The 17,317-nt window shown below is 44.3% G+C and overlaps 4 protein-coding genes across 4 annotated transcripts; 1 reads left to right on the top strand and 3 right to left on the bottom strand.

Moving 5' to 3' along the window:
• Positions 1 to 212: 212 nt before the first annotated feature.
• CSUI_005765 (uncharacterized protein) lies at positions 213 to 4,276 on the bottom strand (the record flags this gene model as incomplete). Its single annotated transcript, XM_068065935.1, has 3 exons — positions 1,948 to 4,276; positions 823 to 1,291; positions 213 to 280 (listed from the first exon to the last, which is right to left on the bottom strand). Coding segments are annotated over exons 1-3 (1,995 nt in total), but the record flags the coding sequence as incomplete, so codon positions are not given.
• Positions 4,277 to 4,613: 337 nt separating this feature from the next.
• CSUI_005764 (queuine trna-ribosyltransferase domain-containing protein) lies at positions 4,614 to 6,609 on the bottom strand (the record flags this gene model as incomplete). Its single annotated transcript, XM_068065934.1, has 1 exon — positions 4,614 to 6,609. A coding segment is annotated over exon 1 (1,137 nt), but the record flags the coding sequence as incomplete, so codon positions are not given.
• Positions 6,610 to 6,617: 8 nt separating this feature from the next.
• CSUI_005763 (rnase p rpr2 rpp21 subunit domain-containing protein) lies at positions 6,618 to 14,246 on the top strand. Its single transcript, XM_068065933.1, has 5 exons — positions 6,618 to 8,428; positions 9,243 to 9,280; positions 10,093 to 10,215; positions 11,379 to 11,656; positions 12,321 to 14,246. The coding sequence occupies exons 1-5, from the start codon at positions 7,608 to 7,610 to the stop codon at positions 13,968 to 13,970; spliced, it is 2,910 nt and encodes a 969-aa protein (XP_067922090.1). The 5' UTR covers positions 6,618 to 7,607; the 3' UTR covers positions 13,971 to 14,246.
• On the bottom strand, positions 13,479 to 16,977 carry CSUI_005762 (uncharacterized protein). The gene has a single exon (XM_068065932.1). The coding sequence runs from the start codon at positions 15,163 to 15,165 to the stop codon at positions 14,641 to 14,643; it is 525 nt and encodes a 174-aa protein (XP_067922089.1). The 5' UTR covers positions 15,166 to 16,977; the 3' UTR covers positions 13,479 to 14,640.
• Between the last annotated feature and the right edge of the window lie 340 nt (positions 16,978 to 17,317).

Raw genomic sequence — 17,317 nt, 5'->3', positions numbered from 1 at the left:
AGAGAAGAGAGAGAGAAGAGAGATACGAGAAGAGAGAGAGAGAAAGTCTTATTCTTCCCGTAGGATGTAGGATAACGAAGAAGAAGAAAAAGAGTAATGGAGAGACAAAGACACTTCACTATCAAAGAAAACACACATAATAAGAGAAACTGAACGAGGAAGAAGAGAGAGAGAAGAGAGAGAGAAGAGAGATAGAGTATGTAGGAGTACCTTGTATTAAATCCCTGAGATAGACGCGATGATAAGGAGGTCAAACCCTTCCAATCTCCAGCCAAAGAATCTAGAAAAAGAAAGAAAGAAAGAAAGGCAAGAGGGAGAGATGCGAAAGAATGAAAGAAAGAGAGGAGAGGTGGGGGGTCGTTGATAGAGACTTTGGTAGGATCTAGGCTGTATAGAAGGTCAAACTTCGAAGAAGCTGAGAAAAGGAATATCCGTCAAGAAGATGAAAGAACACACAAATCCACCCCACATAGACATAGCTAGATACAGACAGACAGATCTATCCATAGATAGGCAGAGAGACTTAAGGTAGATAGATAAATACAAAGACAGATATTCCTATATAAATGTATCTATAGATGTATACGTTTCATCCATGTATACACATAGAGGACGGCCTAGGATACAGGTGCCCTCTGCCTACTAGGGACAGGTATGTATCTGGACGATCGTTGTATGTAGACGTATATACAGATATATATCCATATATAGAGAGATACACACGTGTAGAGTGTATGTACACCAGAGAGAACAAGCCGTGACATAACTACGTTTAGGGTTTATTGTCGGGAGAGAAAAGGGAGATTTCGACTGTGTGCTTACAGGTAGTTTTTTTTCTTTCTCTTCTTTCTTTATCTTTACGGGAGACTTCGAGGAGGCATTTGCTTTCTTTAGTATCGATACAGCAGAAAGATGAGAAGTGGAAACACCAGCCTATTCTCATCTTTCTCTTTTCTTTCCCCTTCTTTCTCTCCTCCGAAGCCACCCCGTCTCTCTCAGTCTCTTCACGGTGAGCTGTCTCTTTCACAAGACTCTCTTCACCTCCATCCTTTGACTGGCAAGAAGAAGAGAGAGAAGAAGAAGAAGAAGAAGAGGGAGAAGAAGAGAGAGAAGAAGAGTCGATCGGTTGGTGTCTGTGCGTTTTTCTGTTGAAGGGAAGAGAGAAGGAGGAGAGATCTACGAGATGGGGAGAAGGAAGAAGACGCTGTTTCAATTGTCGATGATAGAATCGAAGTATGATCGATGTATACGTCCGCCATAACGTCTGATCATTTGGCTCTGTATACAGCCCCTATATACAGCCACATACACACACAGAGCAAACACCTATACAAGCCCGAGACTATGCTACATATACAGGCATACATACATACATAACGATCTTTCTATCTATCAATATATATATATATATGGAGATATATACACCTAGATACAGTACCTTGTATATATATAGATGTATGTGTGTGCCAAGAGGGCTTATGTGTGGATGTATAAGAGGAGCATGCAAGGTATGATAAGAAGGGAGGGAAGGTCGTGTGGAGACTGGAGAGACTGGAAGAAAGAAAGAGAGAGGAAACAAGGAGAAAAAAGAACACCTCCCCCGACAGAAAAGAAGAAGAAGGGAGAGATCTATCAAGACAAAAAGCTAAAGAGTAGCGATAAGCAGATATAGAGACAGATATGTAGGTAGTATGTACGTGTATAGAGATATAGATGCATGCATGGTCACCGATAGAGAGGGATGTCTTTAGGAAGATGTGAGAAAGAAATCGAGAGAGAGAGATATACACATAAAGAAACACACCTCAATAGATAGAAAAATAGAAACAAAGATATATACGGATAGATTAAGATAGACTAAAGATAGATAGATCAAAGATAGACGCACGTAGGGGTTTGTAGATATGCGAGAAGAAGAAGAAGAAGTGTGTGAGAATTAAGGTGTACCTGCCAGATCCAGGCTAGTTCTTTTTCGAAAGCCTCCTTGTGACTCTGACGGAGAAAAGAACACCCTCGACAAAGAGAAGAAGAAGAAGAAGTCGATACTTGACGATGAGCGAGACAGGGTGAGGGGAAGAGAGCTTGCTCTCTATACAGCCATGCAGTGTAATTACTAAAGTCTTTATCGATCAGTCTCTTTGTGAATTGTAACATTCTCTCCTCTTCTTCTGAATCTCTTCTTCTTTTTTCTTCTTCTTCACTTTCTTCTTCTTCTCCGTCTTCTTCTCCTTTCTCTTGTGAGGCAGCCTCCCCCTTCTTAGCAAGATGTCGCCGATCAATATTGGCGCCCTTCTTCTTCTTCTCCTTGTTCTCTTTCTCTTCTTTGCGGCTCTTCTTCTGTACGACAGAGAGAAGAGAAAGAAAGGCGTCTCTCCATGAAGCAATTTGGCTCGAGTAGTGCCAAGCGTGGAAATTTCTTCCATCTTCGCTGTCGCTTAGCAAAAGACTCTCCACACTCCCCATCTCTTCTCTCAATAGAGACAAGATACAAGATAATGCAAGAGAAAAAGAAGAAGAAGAGAGAAGAGAAGAGGCAGAAGAAGAGGGAGAGGGAGAGGGAGAAGAAGAGAGAGAAGAAGCGGGAGAGGGAGAAGAGAGAGAGGGAGAGGTAGAAGAGAGAGAGAGGAGAAAATGAATGAGATAGCCTGTACACGATGTTCTATGAATCCAAATACAGTAATTTTTGCTCGACTTCTTGGCTATGGCAATTCGAGTTGACAGAAGTTCTTCATAGAGAAGAGAAAAGACTGCTCTGTCACGAAAGGAAAGATGAGGAGAAGGAGGGAGGAGATGAAGATCCCTCGAAGAATCTGCGCCTCCTTCTTTCTGGCAAGAGTCAAGCTGACTGTCTTTACCTCCATGCAAGTGAGAAAGAAAAGTTAAACAAGAGACAGAGGAAGAAGCAGAAGGGCGAGAGGAAGAAGAAGAAGGGAGCGAAGAAGAGAGAGAGGATGAAGAGGAAGAGATGATGCGATTGGTCTTGCGTCTTTTCTTTGAGACAGAGTGTCCTCCGTCTTGTTCTTTTTCTTCTCCGTCCTTCTCTTCCTCTTCTTCTTTGTGCACCTCAGCATTCCTTTCTTCTTCTTCCTCCGTCTTTTCTTCGTTTGCATGACTTCTTCCTTCCTTTTCTTCCTCTTCTTTCTCTTCGTCCTTCTCCCCCTCTGAGCGGAGTTGACGAAGAAAATGCAGAAGCATTTCTCTGCGGTAAGCCCAGAGAGCACCCATTTCTGGCGCAAAGTCGAGAATCTTCCCTGTTGCAGCAAAGTTCTCAGGTGTATATACACCTCGATTCTTTTGATCAAGAAGGTGAGATAACAGCTTTAGTCCTTTCTTCACTTTCTGCCTCCTCGCTTCTATCTCTTCAAGAGACAAAGCGCTCTCCGACTTCTTCGTTCTCCCGTGCATCTTGAAAAGAGTGAGAAAGAAAGAAGAAAGACAGAGGAAGAAAAAAGAAAGAAAGAGTGAGAAAGAAGACAGAGGGAGAAAGAGGTGAAAGAAGAAGAAGAAGGGACTTCCCCCTTGTAATGAGGCTTCTTCACAGAGACCTTCTATAGATGAGACAAAGAAAAGAACGAAACAAAGAAAGGAGAGAAAAGGAAGGAAAAGAGAAGAGAGGAAGAAGAAAAAGAGCAAGGAGATGGAAAGAAGATTTCATCGGAACAGAGAGAGAAGGAGATTGAACTTTCGCGTTTCCTAAAGAGAAAAAAAAAAAAAAAACCCTGAGTATAAATCAGTCACCTTTGCGTTCTTTCTTTCTTTCCTAACTTTCTCTCTCTCTCTTCCTTTCCTTTCTCTTTCCTTCTTTCATTCCTTCTTAACTTTCTTTCTCTCTTCCTTTCCTTTCCTTTCCTTTCTTTCCTTCTCTCCCTTTTCTTTCCTTCTCTCCGTGGTCGGAAACAGTCTCTTATTCAGTCTTTCATGGAAGAAAGAAGATGCCTCAAATTTGTCCTCTCTCTTCTCTCAAGAGGACCGGCAAAACGACAGAGACAAAAGAAAAGGAGGGAGAGAGAAGAACTGCGGGTGTAAAAGAGAAAGACGAGAAAGAAGAAGAGATAGGAGAAAAGAAATCTCCAAAGATGTATCAACGCGCCTTACAAAGATAAAAAGAAACGGAAGAAAAGCTCGAAGCAAAACAATCCCGGTAAGCCAAGAAGATCTGTCGAAATCTAGAGAAAGAAGACGCAAGAAAGAACATAAGGAGATAGGTGCAAGGATTGATAGAGATAGAAAGATAGAAGGCGATAGAAAAGAGTGAGAGCTAGCCGTTAGAAAAGAGGAAAAGAAACAGTCGCTTCAGCAGTCTCGGATGGAGGTGTGTGAAAGATGTAGAAGAAAGAGAGAAAAAGAAGAAAGAGAGAGAAGAAGACAAAAGAGGGGAGAGAGTTTAGAGACAGAGATGGAGAGACAGTTCAGAGACAGAAGAAGAGATCAAGACAAATCGATTCTTCTTCGTCTAGTGTTTTATCTGCATGCACTCGAGAAACAATTCACCCCTCGATTTTCTTCTCAAACTGCATGCACTCAATACCTTGCCTGCTGCATGGAATACCATCACCTTCTCCGCATTAGTAACCTTCTTGTTCTTCTTCTTGTTCTCCCCCCCTCCCCTTCCCTTCCCGTCTCTCCGCTGACTCTTCTGTTGCTGACTCGAGACGAGCGAGCCAGCATCGAACTCGACACCTTCTTCTCTAACGTCGATGATCTTGAAGAGAGACACCATCTGAAACCCACCGCTATCAGTTAAGAGATTTCCGCCCCAGCGCATGAAGTTATGAAGTCCTCCTGCAGCTTGCATGCGCGGTATACCGACGCTAAGATACAGATGAAATGTATTGCCGAGAATGATGGGAGAGAAAGATGCGGGAGGTCTCCGTAACGGACGATCGTCACCACAGGGTGTACATACAGAGGAAAGAGGAGAGAAGGAAGAAGAAAAGGACGAAGAAGAAGGACTTGAAGGAGAAGAAGACGAGGAGAGGGGAGGGCAAGAAGGTGATGACCTAGAAGGAGGAGAAGAAAGAGAAGAAGAGGAAGATGGGGCTGAAGAGGTTGTACTCTTCTCTGCGGATGAAAAAGGAAAAGAGGGGAGAGAGTTAGATGGGGGAGATGTCTGAAAAGAACGAGATAAGATCGAGGACGTTCTATGTCGCTGTTCCTCGTGGGAGAAGTATGTATGATTTGGATAGGGAAAGTGACTTTCACCCCTCGTAGAGCAGTCTCTTCTTATCTTCTTGCCCTTACTTCTTTCTTCTTCTTCGTCAGTCTCTCTGCATGCCATCTTCACGCTTTTCTTCTCTTCTCGTAACATATTTTTATCTTTGTGAACAACTTCTTCATCTCTCTCCTTTCTCTCCTCTTGCCCATCATATCTCTCTCCAACCTTAACTCCACCCCCATCTGTGTTTCTCTTGTCTCCCCTGGAGTGTTCGTTTCTTCCTTCTTCTTCTTCTGACAGTGCGTTTCTCTTCTTTGTCGTCTTTCCCTGTCCTCTCTCTCTGTCGATCATTTCATTGTGAAGAGCATGCATCAGATCACACGTTAGACCCTTCACGGCTCCATACGTCCCGACAGGCATGAAGATAGGCGTCCTTACGTCACCGTGAGGGAGATGAACGACACTCGTCCTCGCTCTCCCGTCGACACGGAGAAGAGAAAAACGCAGAGATGCACATAAGTCTTTCTCACCTGAAGAAGCAGGAGGAAGAAGAGGTTTCATAGCCGGAGACCCACAGCGGGTCTCTGGCGGTGCCATGGTTGTCGAACAAAGAAGGAGAAGAGAAAGGAGAGGAGGGAAAAGAAATCTCAGGGGGAAGGGTAGGTACGTATGAAGGAATGAAAAGAGAGACGTGAGGAGAGAAAGAGAGAGATGAGAGGAGAGGAAAAGTGGTAGGAAACCTGAGAGGTTTCTCCAACAGAAAAAGTCGTGCAGCTTCAAGACGTAAATATTAAGATAGAGAATGTTTTAGAAGAAGAAAACTACACGGAAACCTTTAAGAAGAAGTCCGAACTTTTGCCGCATGCACAGATGCAGGATGGTAGCTATCAATGAGTGTCACGATACTCCCATTTTCTTTCAATTATTTCCCCGAGTGTTTGAAAATTCTGAAGTTTTCTAGTCTTAAATAGCTCCCCTGTTTTCTTCTTCTTTTAGGAGCCGACAAGAGAAAGCCTGTGATACTTCGCTCGTGCATTCCATGCTGACGAAACCGCACATGCGGAGACAACAGAGGCAGAGGGGTGTCTCTTGCTACCACGGAGACCGAGCATCGACGACTGTGCTTGCTTGCTGTCAGCTTTCGTCTCTTTTTCTCACATCTGAAAAGCACGGAGGGGGGCAAAGAACAACCGGGCTTCCAGAGAGATCTCTATTTCTGTCTCTTCGGAGATTCTCGTTCTTTTCTACCAGGTGCCAACTCAGAGGACAATCGAAGCTCTTGTCATGGTCCGCCGATTGAAGCGGGGGACAGAAGGCCATCTTTGCGCAGCGAAAGGAAGAAAAGCTCGTCCATTCACCATCCTCCTTTGCATGTGTTTCTTATGGGCTTGAGGGCATCTGATTGAGCAGATGGTCAAATGTGCGTTCTCTCCCATCTTCGCTTCCTTCCTTTCTTTCCTCTCGCACATCAATCATTATCTTCAGGCAGCGAATACAGCGCGAGGGTCAGAGACACCAGAAAGGTGGACGGACTAGGGAGAAACCCCACGTTCCTTCTGTGACCCTTAGTTCAAGCGAGACAACAGGAAGCCCAACAGAGTCCTGGCTTAGGAGTTCGTCCCACTCTCGTCTGCGTCAGAGCTCCTGTCCGCATGCTTTTCTTTACATGGAGAAATAAGAGACACACAACTCCAAGACACTTGCTGCTGGTTCACCGATCTTTGTATTATTGATTGGGTACCACTTGCGTCTACAGAGGTCATTTATCTCCTTTGAATGCACCGTGCTGTTGCGGGTTGCATCACGTAGTAGCCCTTCCGTTCAGGTGTACATACACCTCAAGACCTGTGGAACTGTTCTGGCTCGGCAGACGACAACGGTGCTTTTTGTATTACTCAGAATCCGCTTCAAACCGACTTACTCCACACCAGACTCTTTCATGCTTTTCTCTTCATCATAGAGCATTATCAGGATCTTCCGTCCAGGGATCTTTCCCTCTTCTTGAGCCATATCTCCTGAGAAGTGGAGAAGGAATCGAGCAATCACCTCTGCGATGTTCACGTGAGAAGTTCGCATGCTTGTTGTTCCACTGTCTTCGTGCTCTTTGACTTTTTTCTTTGAGAGGAGAATTCTTTTTCTACCCTCTCCTTTTGATATCAGAAGAGGAGTGAGGTGTACGTACACACACCTCAGTTCAAGGGTTTCCTTAACGTTGAGCGCGGCTCTTCGCCCTTCTCATTCACCTCTCTTGAACCCCAACTCCTTCTTGCTATAGCGTCTTCGCTTCCTCCATTCTTTCCTCGTTACTATCTCTCTTTCTTCTTCATTGCGCTCTTCCTTTCAAACTACTCTACTTTCCTTCGTTCTTGTTCCACAAGTTCTATGAGATAGCATGATAAAAGCAGCGATCACGATGCATGCGTTCAATTAGGTCTTCTTCACTCTACCAGTCATGTCGTCTCTACTTGAAATTGGTGCCACCTTGAAGGCGGCGAGAAACCAAGGAGGAGAGAATCTTGTAGATGTCCAAACGGTGCTCTTTCCGTCTCATCGTGAACGTCTGAAAAATGGTCCGTACAGAAGCACAAGTGATACCTTTTCTTGTTCTTCCTCTTCTTCTCTCCTTTCTCCTTCACTAAGAAACCCTTCTCCAGGCATTCTATCTTCTCAGGAGACCTCTCAGTCCAACGCACATGACACTGGTCTAGCGTCAACGGCGCCTTCTCCACAAGGAGGATCTTCATCTACGAAAGCGATCCTCGAAGAGAGAAAGGAGCTTTCAGAACGAATCGACAGCGCTTCTAATGTCACGGACGGAAAGGCTTCGTTCTCATCTTCTTCTTTACCTGTGAAGAAGGAGGAGAGATATCAGCAAAGGCCACAGAGTTCAGTAGCCCTTCAGAGGGGGGGTGAAGGGAGGGAGATAGACAAAGAACTCCAAGAGGTCGATTTTAGTACCTTGAGAGAAGGAGAAGATGGTGGTGAGAACGAGGCAGACCACCTAAGAGAAGAGAAGCTAGTCAAGACTAAGAGAAATAAGGACAGGAAGAACAAGAAGAAAGATCGAGATGAAAGCATCTTCCCACCTAGTGTCTTTGAAGACTTCAATCGAAGTTTATCAGCTATCTTCAAAGAAGAGTATGGAGGAGGAAGCATGACTTTTGGAGGGAGAGATCAAGTGGAGCGAGTCACAGCTAAGGCAACTACGGTGTATCTACACACGGTTGCTAAAAGACTAGGCGCTATTACACCCCTTCTTGGATCGCTTCTCACGTGAGACCGATAAGAATACCTAGACGAACCTTTAGGTTATAGAGAGATAGCTTCTTCAGGTAAAGCTGTTCATGTTGTGCGTGTATTTCAAGCGTGCAGATCCATATGACCACATAAACACTCATACGCGGGGGCTTCGACATATCGATAGAACGGACATGTTCGTATTGCATCTGTACGTGTCTTCTACTTGAGAACCCACCCGTATATATATATATATATATAGACAGGTAGATATATTTATATATACGCATCTATGCATGTACATCTAGAGAGAGAGAAAGAGAGTTACGTCTTTGAGAGCCTGTTGGCTCGCGGCGGCAGTTGCACCTTCTCGTTTTACTCCCCCAGGCTGACGTGTCTCTGCACAAGACACCTGCGCCCCTGTTCTCGTTCCTCACTATCCCTCTTACGGGAAAAGTAGAAAGAAAGGGAGAAAGAGGAAAAGACGTAAAGAAGCCTTTCAACTCGAAATAGACGATATGATGGCAGAACTTTCGTCTTACGAAAGGAGAGGAGTAAAGCCACTCGAATCCCGTTTCTTTAGCGTGGTCTTTTCCATAGAAATCTTCATGCACACGCGTAGGTGCGAACAACCCTAGACTGAGAACTGCTGACACTCGCCCTCATCGTTTTCACTGCTGGTGGCACGTATAATAGCGGGTGTACATACACCTCCGACCACGTACAAGAGACACATCCTACTTTTGTCGAGGCACCTGCTGGTTAGCACACCAGGAATAGTAAGAAGAAGAGTTCGTAGGGTTTCATTTCTGTCTCTTGCCTTGTTGTGTATCATCTGTTTTCCTTATAGACGACGAGCCTATGAAGTTGCAGCTCAGAATGACCTGGGTAAGAGAAAACAGACTTCATTTCTTCTGGAAATTTCCGTACAGAACAATTAAGAGAGGTCTCTCAGCTATCGTAGAGAATGAGAAGATTTCCATCCACGAACCTGTTATGGTATGAAGCGATGAGAAGAGAAAGCGAAGAAAAGCAGCGGAGTCGTGGGGGTGAATACCTAGAGAAATAGAAAGAAAGAGTTCAGTCGGTCCTGGAAAAGCAACAGACAAAAGCCTGTCTTAAGCATTCCTGCCCATCTCTAGGTGTATATCTACGTGTACAGAGATAAATCACCCCTCTCAGGGGTACTGAAACACAGACGTGCGATAAGTGAAGGGAAGGGAGCGGGACAGGTGAGGAAGTCCTGGTGGCCTTCACTATCTCCTCTGAGATATTGAGGACTAGATTGCAGGTGTACGTGTAGACAGAGCTTGTCAGATAGGGAGATAGATAGATAATAGATAGATAGAAGCAGTACATATATCTAGTGATTCATATTGTATAGGAGATGTTAGCACGCAAGCCTACAGAGGAGCATGTCCTTGTATTGAACGGAGGGGGAAGGGATGAGAACGTGGATATCTAGTATGTCTAAGTGTCCTCTTACAAGTACACAAGTGTAAGAAGACCTGTATGAGGCAGCGGCTGACTTGACTTTCCTTGTCGACTGAATAGTTTAGAGATTGAGACGTAGTCGATGTGCCTAGTATCAGATAGGTGGATGTTCATGAAGATCTTTTAATTACTATCATGAAGAGCTTCCCTCTTTGATTCTGAAGCAGAGGAGTTCTTTTTTGTGCTTTATTTTCTCTTCATTTCAGAGTTAGATAAGAAGATGACGAAGGAGGTCTGCCCCTATTGTGGGTGCCTGCGAATTCCTCTACTCACGGCTACAAGTCACGTAGTCTCAACTTCACTCCTTGGAAAGGCTAAGAGACGCCGAAGTATGCCACCCCACTCTCGTTCGGCTCATGTAGATAGATAGATAGAGAGATTAAAGATAAATAGATTAAAGATAGATAGTGAAGGTGCATACACTCACATCTTGCTGGTTTCCCTCCCTCTTCACTGCAGGTTTTAGACAGAGAGATAGATAGGTTAGGGATAGACAGATTAACGAAAGGGTAGGTAGAGGGATAGATAGGTAGATAGATAGGCTAAGGATAGATAGATAGATGGGTAGTGGTTGATGATCACCTGCTTGTCGTGCTTCTCGATTGCAAGCCTTATAGTGTAAGTGATAGAATCACTGCTGCCTCCACTCCTTCTCCGTAGAACAAAGTGTTTAAGCAAGAGCACATATCTTCTATGTATATCTATCTATATCTATATCTATATATATATATATAAATAGATGTAGCCTTCATGACCCAGAGCTTTTGATTGTGTATGTATTTATATGGCTGTACTACATCATCTTTACAGTAGGCAGATGAAGACATGCAACTCAACCATCACACCCACTGCATTTCACGCATCGACCTCCCATCGAGGATCTTTCCGCACCTTCTTGACAGACGGCAGGCACGTCTGTAGGTTTGTGAAAGAAGAAATGACTCTGTGATGGACGGTGACGTAGACATGCATGGCCTCCACCGGTTCGTGTGCTTTCGTCTTTCCCGCAGATGGCTGAGGTGTAGTGACACTTGACGTGTTGAGGAGATCAGAAAAGGGCATGTCCAAGTGTAGCTTCTTACGCAGTCTTTTTACTCTTCTCTTGGGAGTAATAGATGCGCTACGGCATAGCGTGCATACGATATACCCTATCACATGTCTACACATCGTTGACCTCGTCTCTCTGAACTTTTCTACTACCAAGCGCTCTCCTGCAAATATGTCTCAGGGTAAGGAAAGGTACACCTTATCTTGATTCAGGAGTATATACATATACACTGATATACATATTTCTTGATACACATACAAATATATATATGTATATGTGTGTATGCATATTCATATGTAGATATCCATATATTTCTATGCTGGAAGCATGAAGTATTGTGTGATATGTGCACAAAGAGACTTTCTCCTTTCTTCATCTTCGGTCGTTCATGTGATGCGAGAAACTTCTTTTTGACTCTTCGGTTCTTTGTGTTGGTCTTCTCAGTCAACCGCGCTATGCGTAAAGCGTTCCTCCACGAAATCGCCTCAACCACTCCGGACTCGAATTTCTCTTCACTCTCCAAACGGCCTAGCTCTCTCTCTTCTTCCTCTATGGTCAGCTCCGGATCTTCTTTCTCGGCGAGAAGCTTAGCACGCATGACGGCTTCTTCTTCGTTGTCAGCTTCTCTCCTCTCCTCTTTTTCTTCTTCGTCTAGAGGAGATCCATCACTACCCTCGAATGCTCTCGCTCAGGCTCGCTCGCGCTGTGTCAAAAATCATCTGGTAAGGAGTCGACTTCTACTCCTCTCTCTCTCTTTGAAGAAAGAAAGAAAGGACTTCCTTCATAAGTTCTCTCGCGCTTTTCTAGGTCTTTTCTTGGGTGAGATACGAGACACGAGATGTGGGTTAGAGAAGAACAAGAAGGACAACGAGGCTTCTGCGAAGACAGTAGATCTCTCATATGAAGCTCTCCTGTACCTATACACGGGGAGACGAGTACCCCTCGGTCTACCCTTACTCTCTGTATAGATAGGCGTTGAGAGGACACGCCCTTATATATATAGTATGTAGACTAACATATACACACTATATAGTTGTGCCTACCTTGAGGATGCAAGTTGGAGATTTCACACGGGGTGGTGTGCGCCCCTCATTGGTCAAAGACAACAACAGATTACAGGAGGAAAAGATCGAAAGAAGAAGATCTCTAATCTGAGAGCACTCTATGTGTTTCTTTCTCTATCTTATCTGTCTATTTTTTCCTATCTTCAACTAACATAGAGATGACGTTCTGATCTGCTTTGTAGATCATCTCGTTGGGTTCCTGTAATCGATCGCTGTATTTACTTCTTTGACCTTCACTATGAATGAAATAGTGTAGACCGAGGATTCTTGTGCATATCTCTACTCCTTTCTTCTTCTTCTACGTGTGTTTCTTCTTCCTCAGGTGACTATATGTCATCTGTGCCAGCAAGCAACTACTTCTGTGGGGTGTATAGACACTCCGTCAGTCTCATCGTCATCATCATGCACGCAAACAACAGCTCCCGCTGATCACCCTCACAGTCGGACAGTCAAGAAGAGAAGGATTTCTTCTTCATATACCTCGATCTTCAATCGACGTAAGAAGCGAAGACTCCAGAATGAAGAAAAAGAAAGAGAACAAATCGCTCAGCTTTCAGCAGTCCCTCCACCACCCTCGGGTGTTTCGTTTTCTCCTCCCTCCTTGAAGGAAATCCACGCCCCTTCGCATGCAACTCCTCCCACCGCTTCATCTTTCTCTTCCTCTTCTTTTGACGCCGGACTCATACCAGCAAAATGGACGGAGAGAGGCTTATCCCAAAATAGAAAGAATTCTCTAGTCTCTTCAGCAGATATCCTTCTTCCACCCGTTCCCAAGATACTGCCGGCCCAGCATCAACGTCAAGGACGTTATTTCTCTTCTATCTCCTCCACACCTCCATCTAATCTTATGAGTAGAGGTGATGCTATACATGTTCCTGCTACAGCGTCCATGAGTAGTCAGCAGACAGCGGGTGCTAAGAGAAGAAGACGAGGAAAAGCTCAGAGTCTAGAGGATCTAGCAAGAATGTCTTTAACGTCAGGTTTCTCTTCTTCTCCTCCTCAGTTGCAAAGAGATATGAAGCCTCTTTCTCAGAGTATCAAGAAGCCCCAGGCAGCATCGGCTAGATATCCCCAGTCATGCCAAAGTAACATACGTCCTCTTCCTCCCTCTATGCTAGCATCATCCGGGGTAGCTGTCTCTTCTACAATCTCTACGAGGAGAGAGCATCTTCAAATTTCTTCTCAAGGTGTTCTGCAAGAGGGGAAGAGAAAGAGTAACGACACATCAGCATGTGTAGGACAACAGAGCAATCTTCAGTCCTCTTCATCTTCTTCTTTCTCTGTCTGTGGATCTTCGCATGCATCTCTGTCTCGTATCCCTGTAGAAAAAGAGTCTGCAGGTCAAGAGAGTGGAGATACACTTCAACAGTCTTCTTCTTCTACTCCTAGTCATATGAATGCATCGACCTATCAGCGAAGACCTCCTGTCCTACCTGCTGAAGCAAGTCGTGAAGATAATGATCAGATCATTGGAAGACAAGCGACCATATCACCGGTGTCTCCTCTCGGGGAATCTTACGAAGAAAGACAAGCTATATACGGAGGCACGCATGCAAGAACGAGTGAAGGCCTCCAGCATCTTACAACAGGAATGGAGGGAGGAGACAAGAAGAGACCACTGGATTGGAGAGTCAATAGGAATAATAGGGAAGAAGACAACGGAGAGAGAGGCCTAATCGATTTGGATGGGTGTCAGACACAGTCTTCTCCGAGAGACTCTTCGTCATTCTCTTCGATTCCCAAGACCTTCAGCAATAGTAAACCACAAGAGAGCTTTCAAGAAAAGCTACAGAAAGATACAGGGGAGATGAAGGAACCAGAAAAGCTAAATAGGACTGAGACTGTGGGAAACAAGAAAGGGACAGTAGGAATGCCAGGAGTCGATCAGAATGAAGGGAGTAAAATGCCAAGTATGTATGACCTCCTTCAGCAATTCACAAGTCAAGGTACTGATGAAAGCGATATCTTCTAATCACATACGAGGATACATATATATAGATATAGATATATATATGTATATACATGCTCAGCATGCATGCAAACAGACGTCAGATGCACGCATATAGTGATTCATATGTATGTATATATGTATGGTTGGAAGCAAGTTGTTTCTTCTGAAACGTATTCATGCATACATATGCCTATTTACATAGATATGTATCTATCCAGACTTCTTTTCAGTAGTGAAAACACCCAAGAAGTTTTGCGCGCGAGATGAATGTCTACTTCTCCGACGAATATATCAGTTGTCTGCTTTCGCGTAAAGAACAAACTTTCCTTCTTTCCTTGTCAAAGCGACCGAGGAGGGTGGACAACCTTCCTCGCCAGTCCCTTGGAATTCTGTTACCACTAAGAAGAAATCTGACTTGACACTACAAGCTTCAACGGAGAGCGTTTCTCTGACGAGCCCTCCTTTCACTGCTACTGCCACTGCTCCTACTATCACGATTCGCACTTCGGCGCTCGTAGGTCTCCTGTCTGCTGCTGCTCCCGCTTATTCTCATCTTCATAAACGGATCCTTCTTTCTACTCCTGCTGATACTCGGTACGCACGCTACGTCTGTCTTTCAAGGGCGGTCGCTCACTCTTTCACTCCATATCCATTTTTACCTCTTGTTTGCATGCGTGACTCGCTCCTGGAACTACACGGTGGAATAGATCGGTGCTACGACAACGAAAACACTTAGAGAAAGAAGCAAAGAGTGAAGCCGCGGGTGTAAAGTAGACATAGCATAGCTACGAGTGGAGGACGTGCTTTTTCCCCATAGGAGTCCAGACTGGCAATACAGACAGATCAATGATTTCTTTGTCTTTCTTGCTTCTACGGCCTGAACACATGGCGTCAGTCTTTTCTCTTCCGAAGCTCTCTCTATCTGCTTCGGTGATAATACACACACCGATCCAAGGGAGTTTTCTTTAAGGAGATGTGTTTCATTCTCGGCTTGAAGGAATCCCTGAGCGTCACCCTCCCCACTCAAGCGTAGCCACACCAACTGGCTTAGCTTTCCTAAGACTCGAGAAGACGTTCGAGGAAAAGGTGTTACCTTAGGTCTAGTCCTAGCACTTTCTTCGCCCTTGATGCATGCTCTTATTGCAGAGAATTCCTTGCGTCGTTCTGTTGATGGCGTAGCTAGATATGAATGAGAACCGTGCACGCTCCAAGTCATTGCAAGCTATCATATAGACACACAACGGATGTGGATAAGATACACACATACCCCTTCGACCAGCTCTGTTGACTGCCCACCCCATTTGAACTAGATCTACGTATCTACTCGATACTATATATTATGATGTATACACCCTATGATATATATGTATATAGTAAGCTTGGTATCGAAAGATGTACATGTATGTAGAGAGACTCCTTCTGCGAGCATAGCATGTTTGTTTCTGCGAGTCAATGAAATGTCTTTCACCGTAAGCATATCAGCTGAGGAGAGAAAGAGAGAGGAGGGCGTCTCCACAGCCTATACGATACCCACTCCCTATGCTTTCTCCTTCTTTGCATACTGCTCTATCTGGATCACATCTAAACTCCTCTTTCTTCAACGCTTTGAATCTCCTTACGAGAAGAAGAAGAAGAAAACTACAAATGAATGGACCGATCGATCGATCGATACAGGTGAATGAGAGAAGAAGGTAGGGGCGTCATGAACGAAGTAAAGGTCGAGTAACACTGCTTTCTTTCACACTTCATGGAAGAAACAGAAAAATCCTTCACAGGCTTTTCTTTCTTTCTTTTGCACCAACACAAAGGAAAGCCAAGAGAGAATATTCGTGACAAAGGGAAGATGATGCATGGCATATCTCTGGGAAACCCCACCTATGTCTTCGAATGCAACAAAGAAAGAAACAGTTTCAATCTGATTCTTCTTCTTCTTCCTCCTCCTCCTCATCTACCTACAGACTCTACGAACCTGGAAACTGTCTTTACCAACATTACGATCGAACGACGAGGAAGAATATAGACGTGGAGAAAAAGAATGAAAGAAAGAAAGAAAATGTGAGGAGAAGACGAAGAAACACAAGCAGGGACGGTGAGATAAGGAAAGATAAACAAGCGACCAAGAAATGAAACAAAGAAAGAACTCCCCCACAGAAATCTCTTGGGAACCTGTTTCGAGAGATGGAGGAATAGAAAGGAGAAACACTTTCTATCCCTCCGTCTCTCTCTCTCTATACATGCATGCACATCTCACCCTTTCTAATTCTCACTCACTCCTTTCTCCTCCAATTCCGTTTTCAGCCATCAACGATCTTTTCTTCTATTTCCTTCTCCACTCTCCCTTTCTCGATCTCGAGTAGATCGAGCGATACATATACATAGGTATATATACATCGTCCCTACGTTCAGGTATGTACACATACATCTGCATAGGTATAAACTACATGAACTTTAACAACTCCACAAATATAAAATCTATACACATGTGTCGTTACGTGAATCCTCATTCTACTTCATCTAAAGTCTTCTTCTTATTCTACCTCCTTCAATCTCCTCCTCATGATACCTGTGACAAATCTCTTCTTCAAGTCCCACGGTCTCTCGCCTAGACCACTACATTCCTTTTCATCTCTTCTTCTCCTTCTTCTCTATCTCCGGTACAGTAGAGTAGAGGTCGGAAGAGGGAGAGGCGACTTCATTTTTTTCTTCTTCATTAACTGGCTATTCTCATCTTCTCTCTTTTCCTTCATGTGAATGATACACACACTAAGCCATATATGCCATCGTATGAACTCGAATCACACACCATCTCCTCTCCCTTTTCTTTCTCTCCATCTCTCACATCTTTCATCTTCATGTTGAGTCTCTTTCCTCCCTCCCCCCACCTTTCACCTTCTCTTCTTAGTGTGTTCATATGTTCTTCCTGGTCTTCTTCTTTCTCGGCTAGACGCCTTTCGCCTGTCTTTCTTGCCGTGCTCTCGCAGCATCAGCTAAGACAGCTCGTGAATATTCCAAGGCGGTGAGATCTCCGGGCACTGCAAGAATAGGAGTAAAAGGCCACTCAGAAAAAGAAAAACGGTACGCATGCACGCATGCAGACATTGACAGGCGGGTATACACACAGGATTATGAGGTGTAGATACACCCAGTAAATAGATAAGTACAACAGAGAAGAGGCTGATTTGTAACAAAATCTACACGCAAACCTCATTTGAAATCTTCACTGCTTCTTCCCGTCAGAGAAAGTTTCCAAGGTTTCACGTGTATGCCCACATAGATGTATACATATATATATATATATATATATACATATATATATATCTGTTTGGGTATACCAGGGGTCCGACATAGTGTCGGAGTGTTGCGCGCAT

This window comes from Cystoisospora suis (assembly GCF_002600585.1).
Source record: "Cystoisospora suis strain Wien I chromosome Unknown contig_2785, whole genome shotgun sequence".
In the NCBI taxonomy this organism is placed as follows: domain Eukaryota; phylum Apicomplexa; class Conoidasida; order Eucoccidiorida; family Sarcocystidae; genus Cystoisospora; species Cystoisospora suis.
The sequence above is the reverse complement of the archived record's forward strand: the minus strand, read 5'-3'. Positions and strand labels throughout refer to the sequence as shown.

Excerpts from the sequence above, each read along its gene's own strand:
- CSUI_005763 (XM_068065933.1), top strand. The coding sequence starts at position 7,608 with ATGTCGTCTCTACTTGAAATTGGTGCCACCTTGAAGGCGGCGAGAAAC. Across the intron at positions 9,281-10,092 it reads TGCAGCTCAGAATGACCTGG|AGTTAGATAAGAAGATGACG; the intron begins GTAAGAGAAAAC and ends TCTTCATTTCAG. Across the intron at positions 11,657-12,320 it reads GCTGTGTCAAAAATCATCTG|GTGACTATATGTCATCTGTG; the intron begins GTAAGGAGTCGA and ends CTTCTTCCTCAG.
- CSUI_005762 (XM_068065932.1), bottom strand. The coding sequence starts at position 15,165 with ATGACTTGGAGCGTGCACGGTTCTCATTCATATCTAGCTACGCCATCA.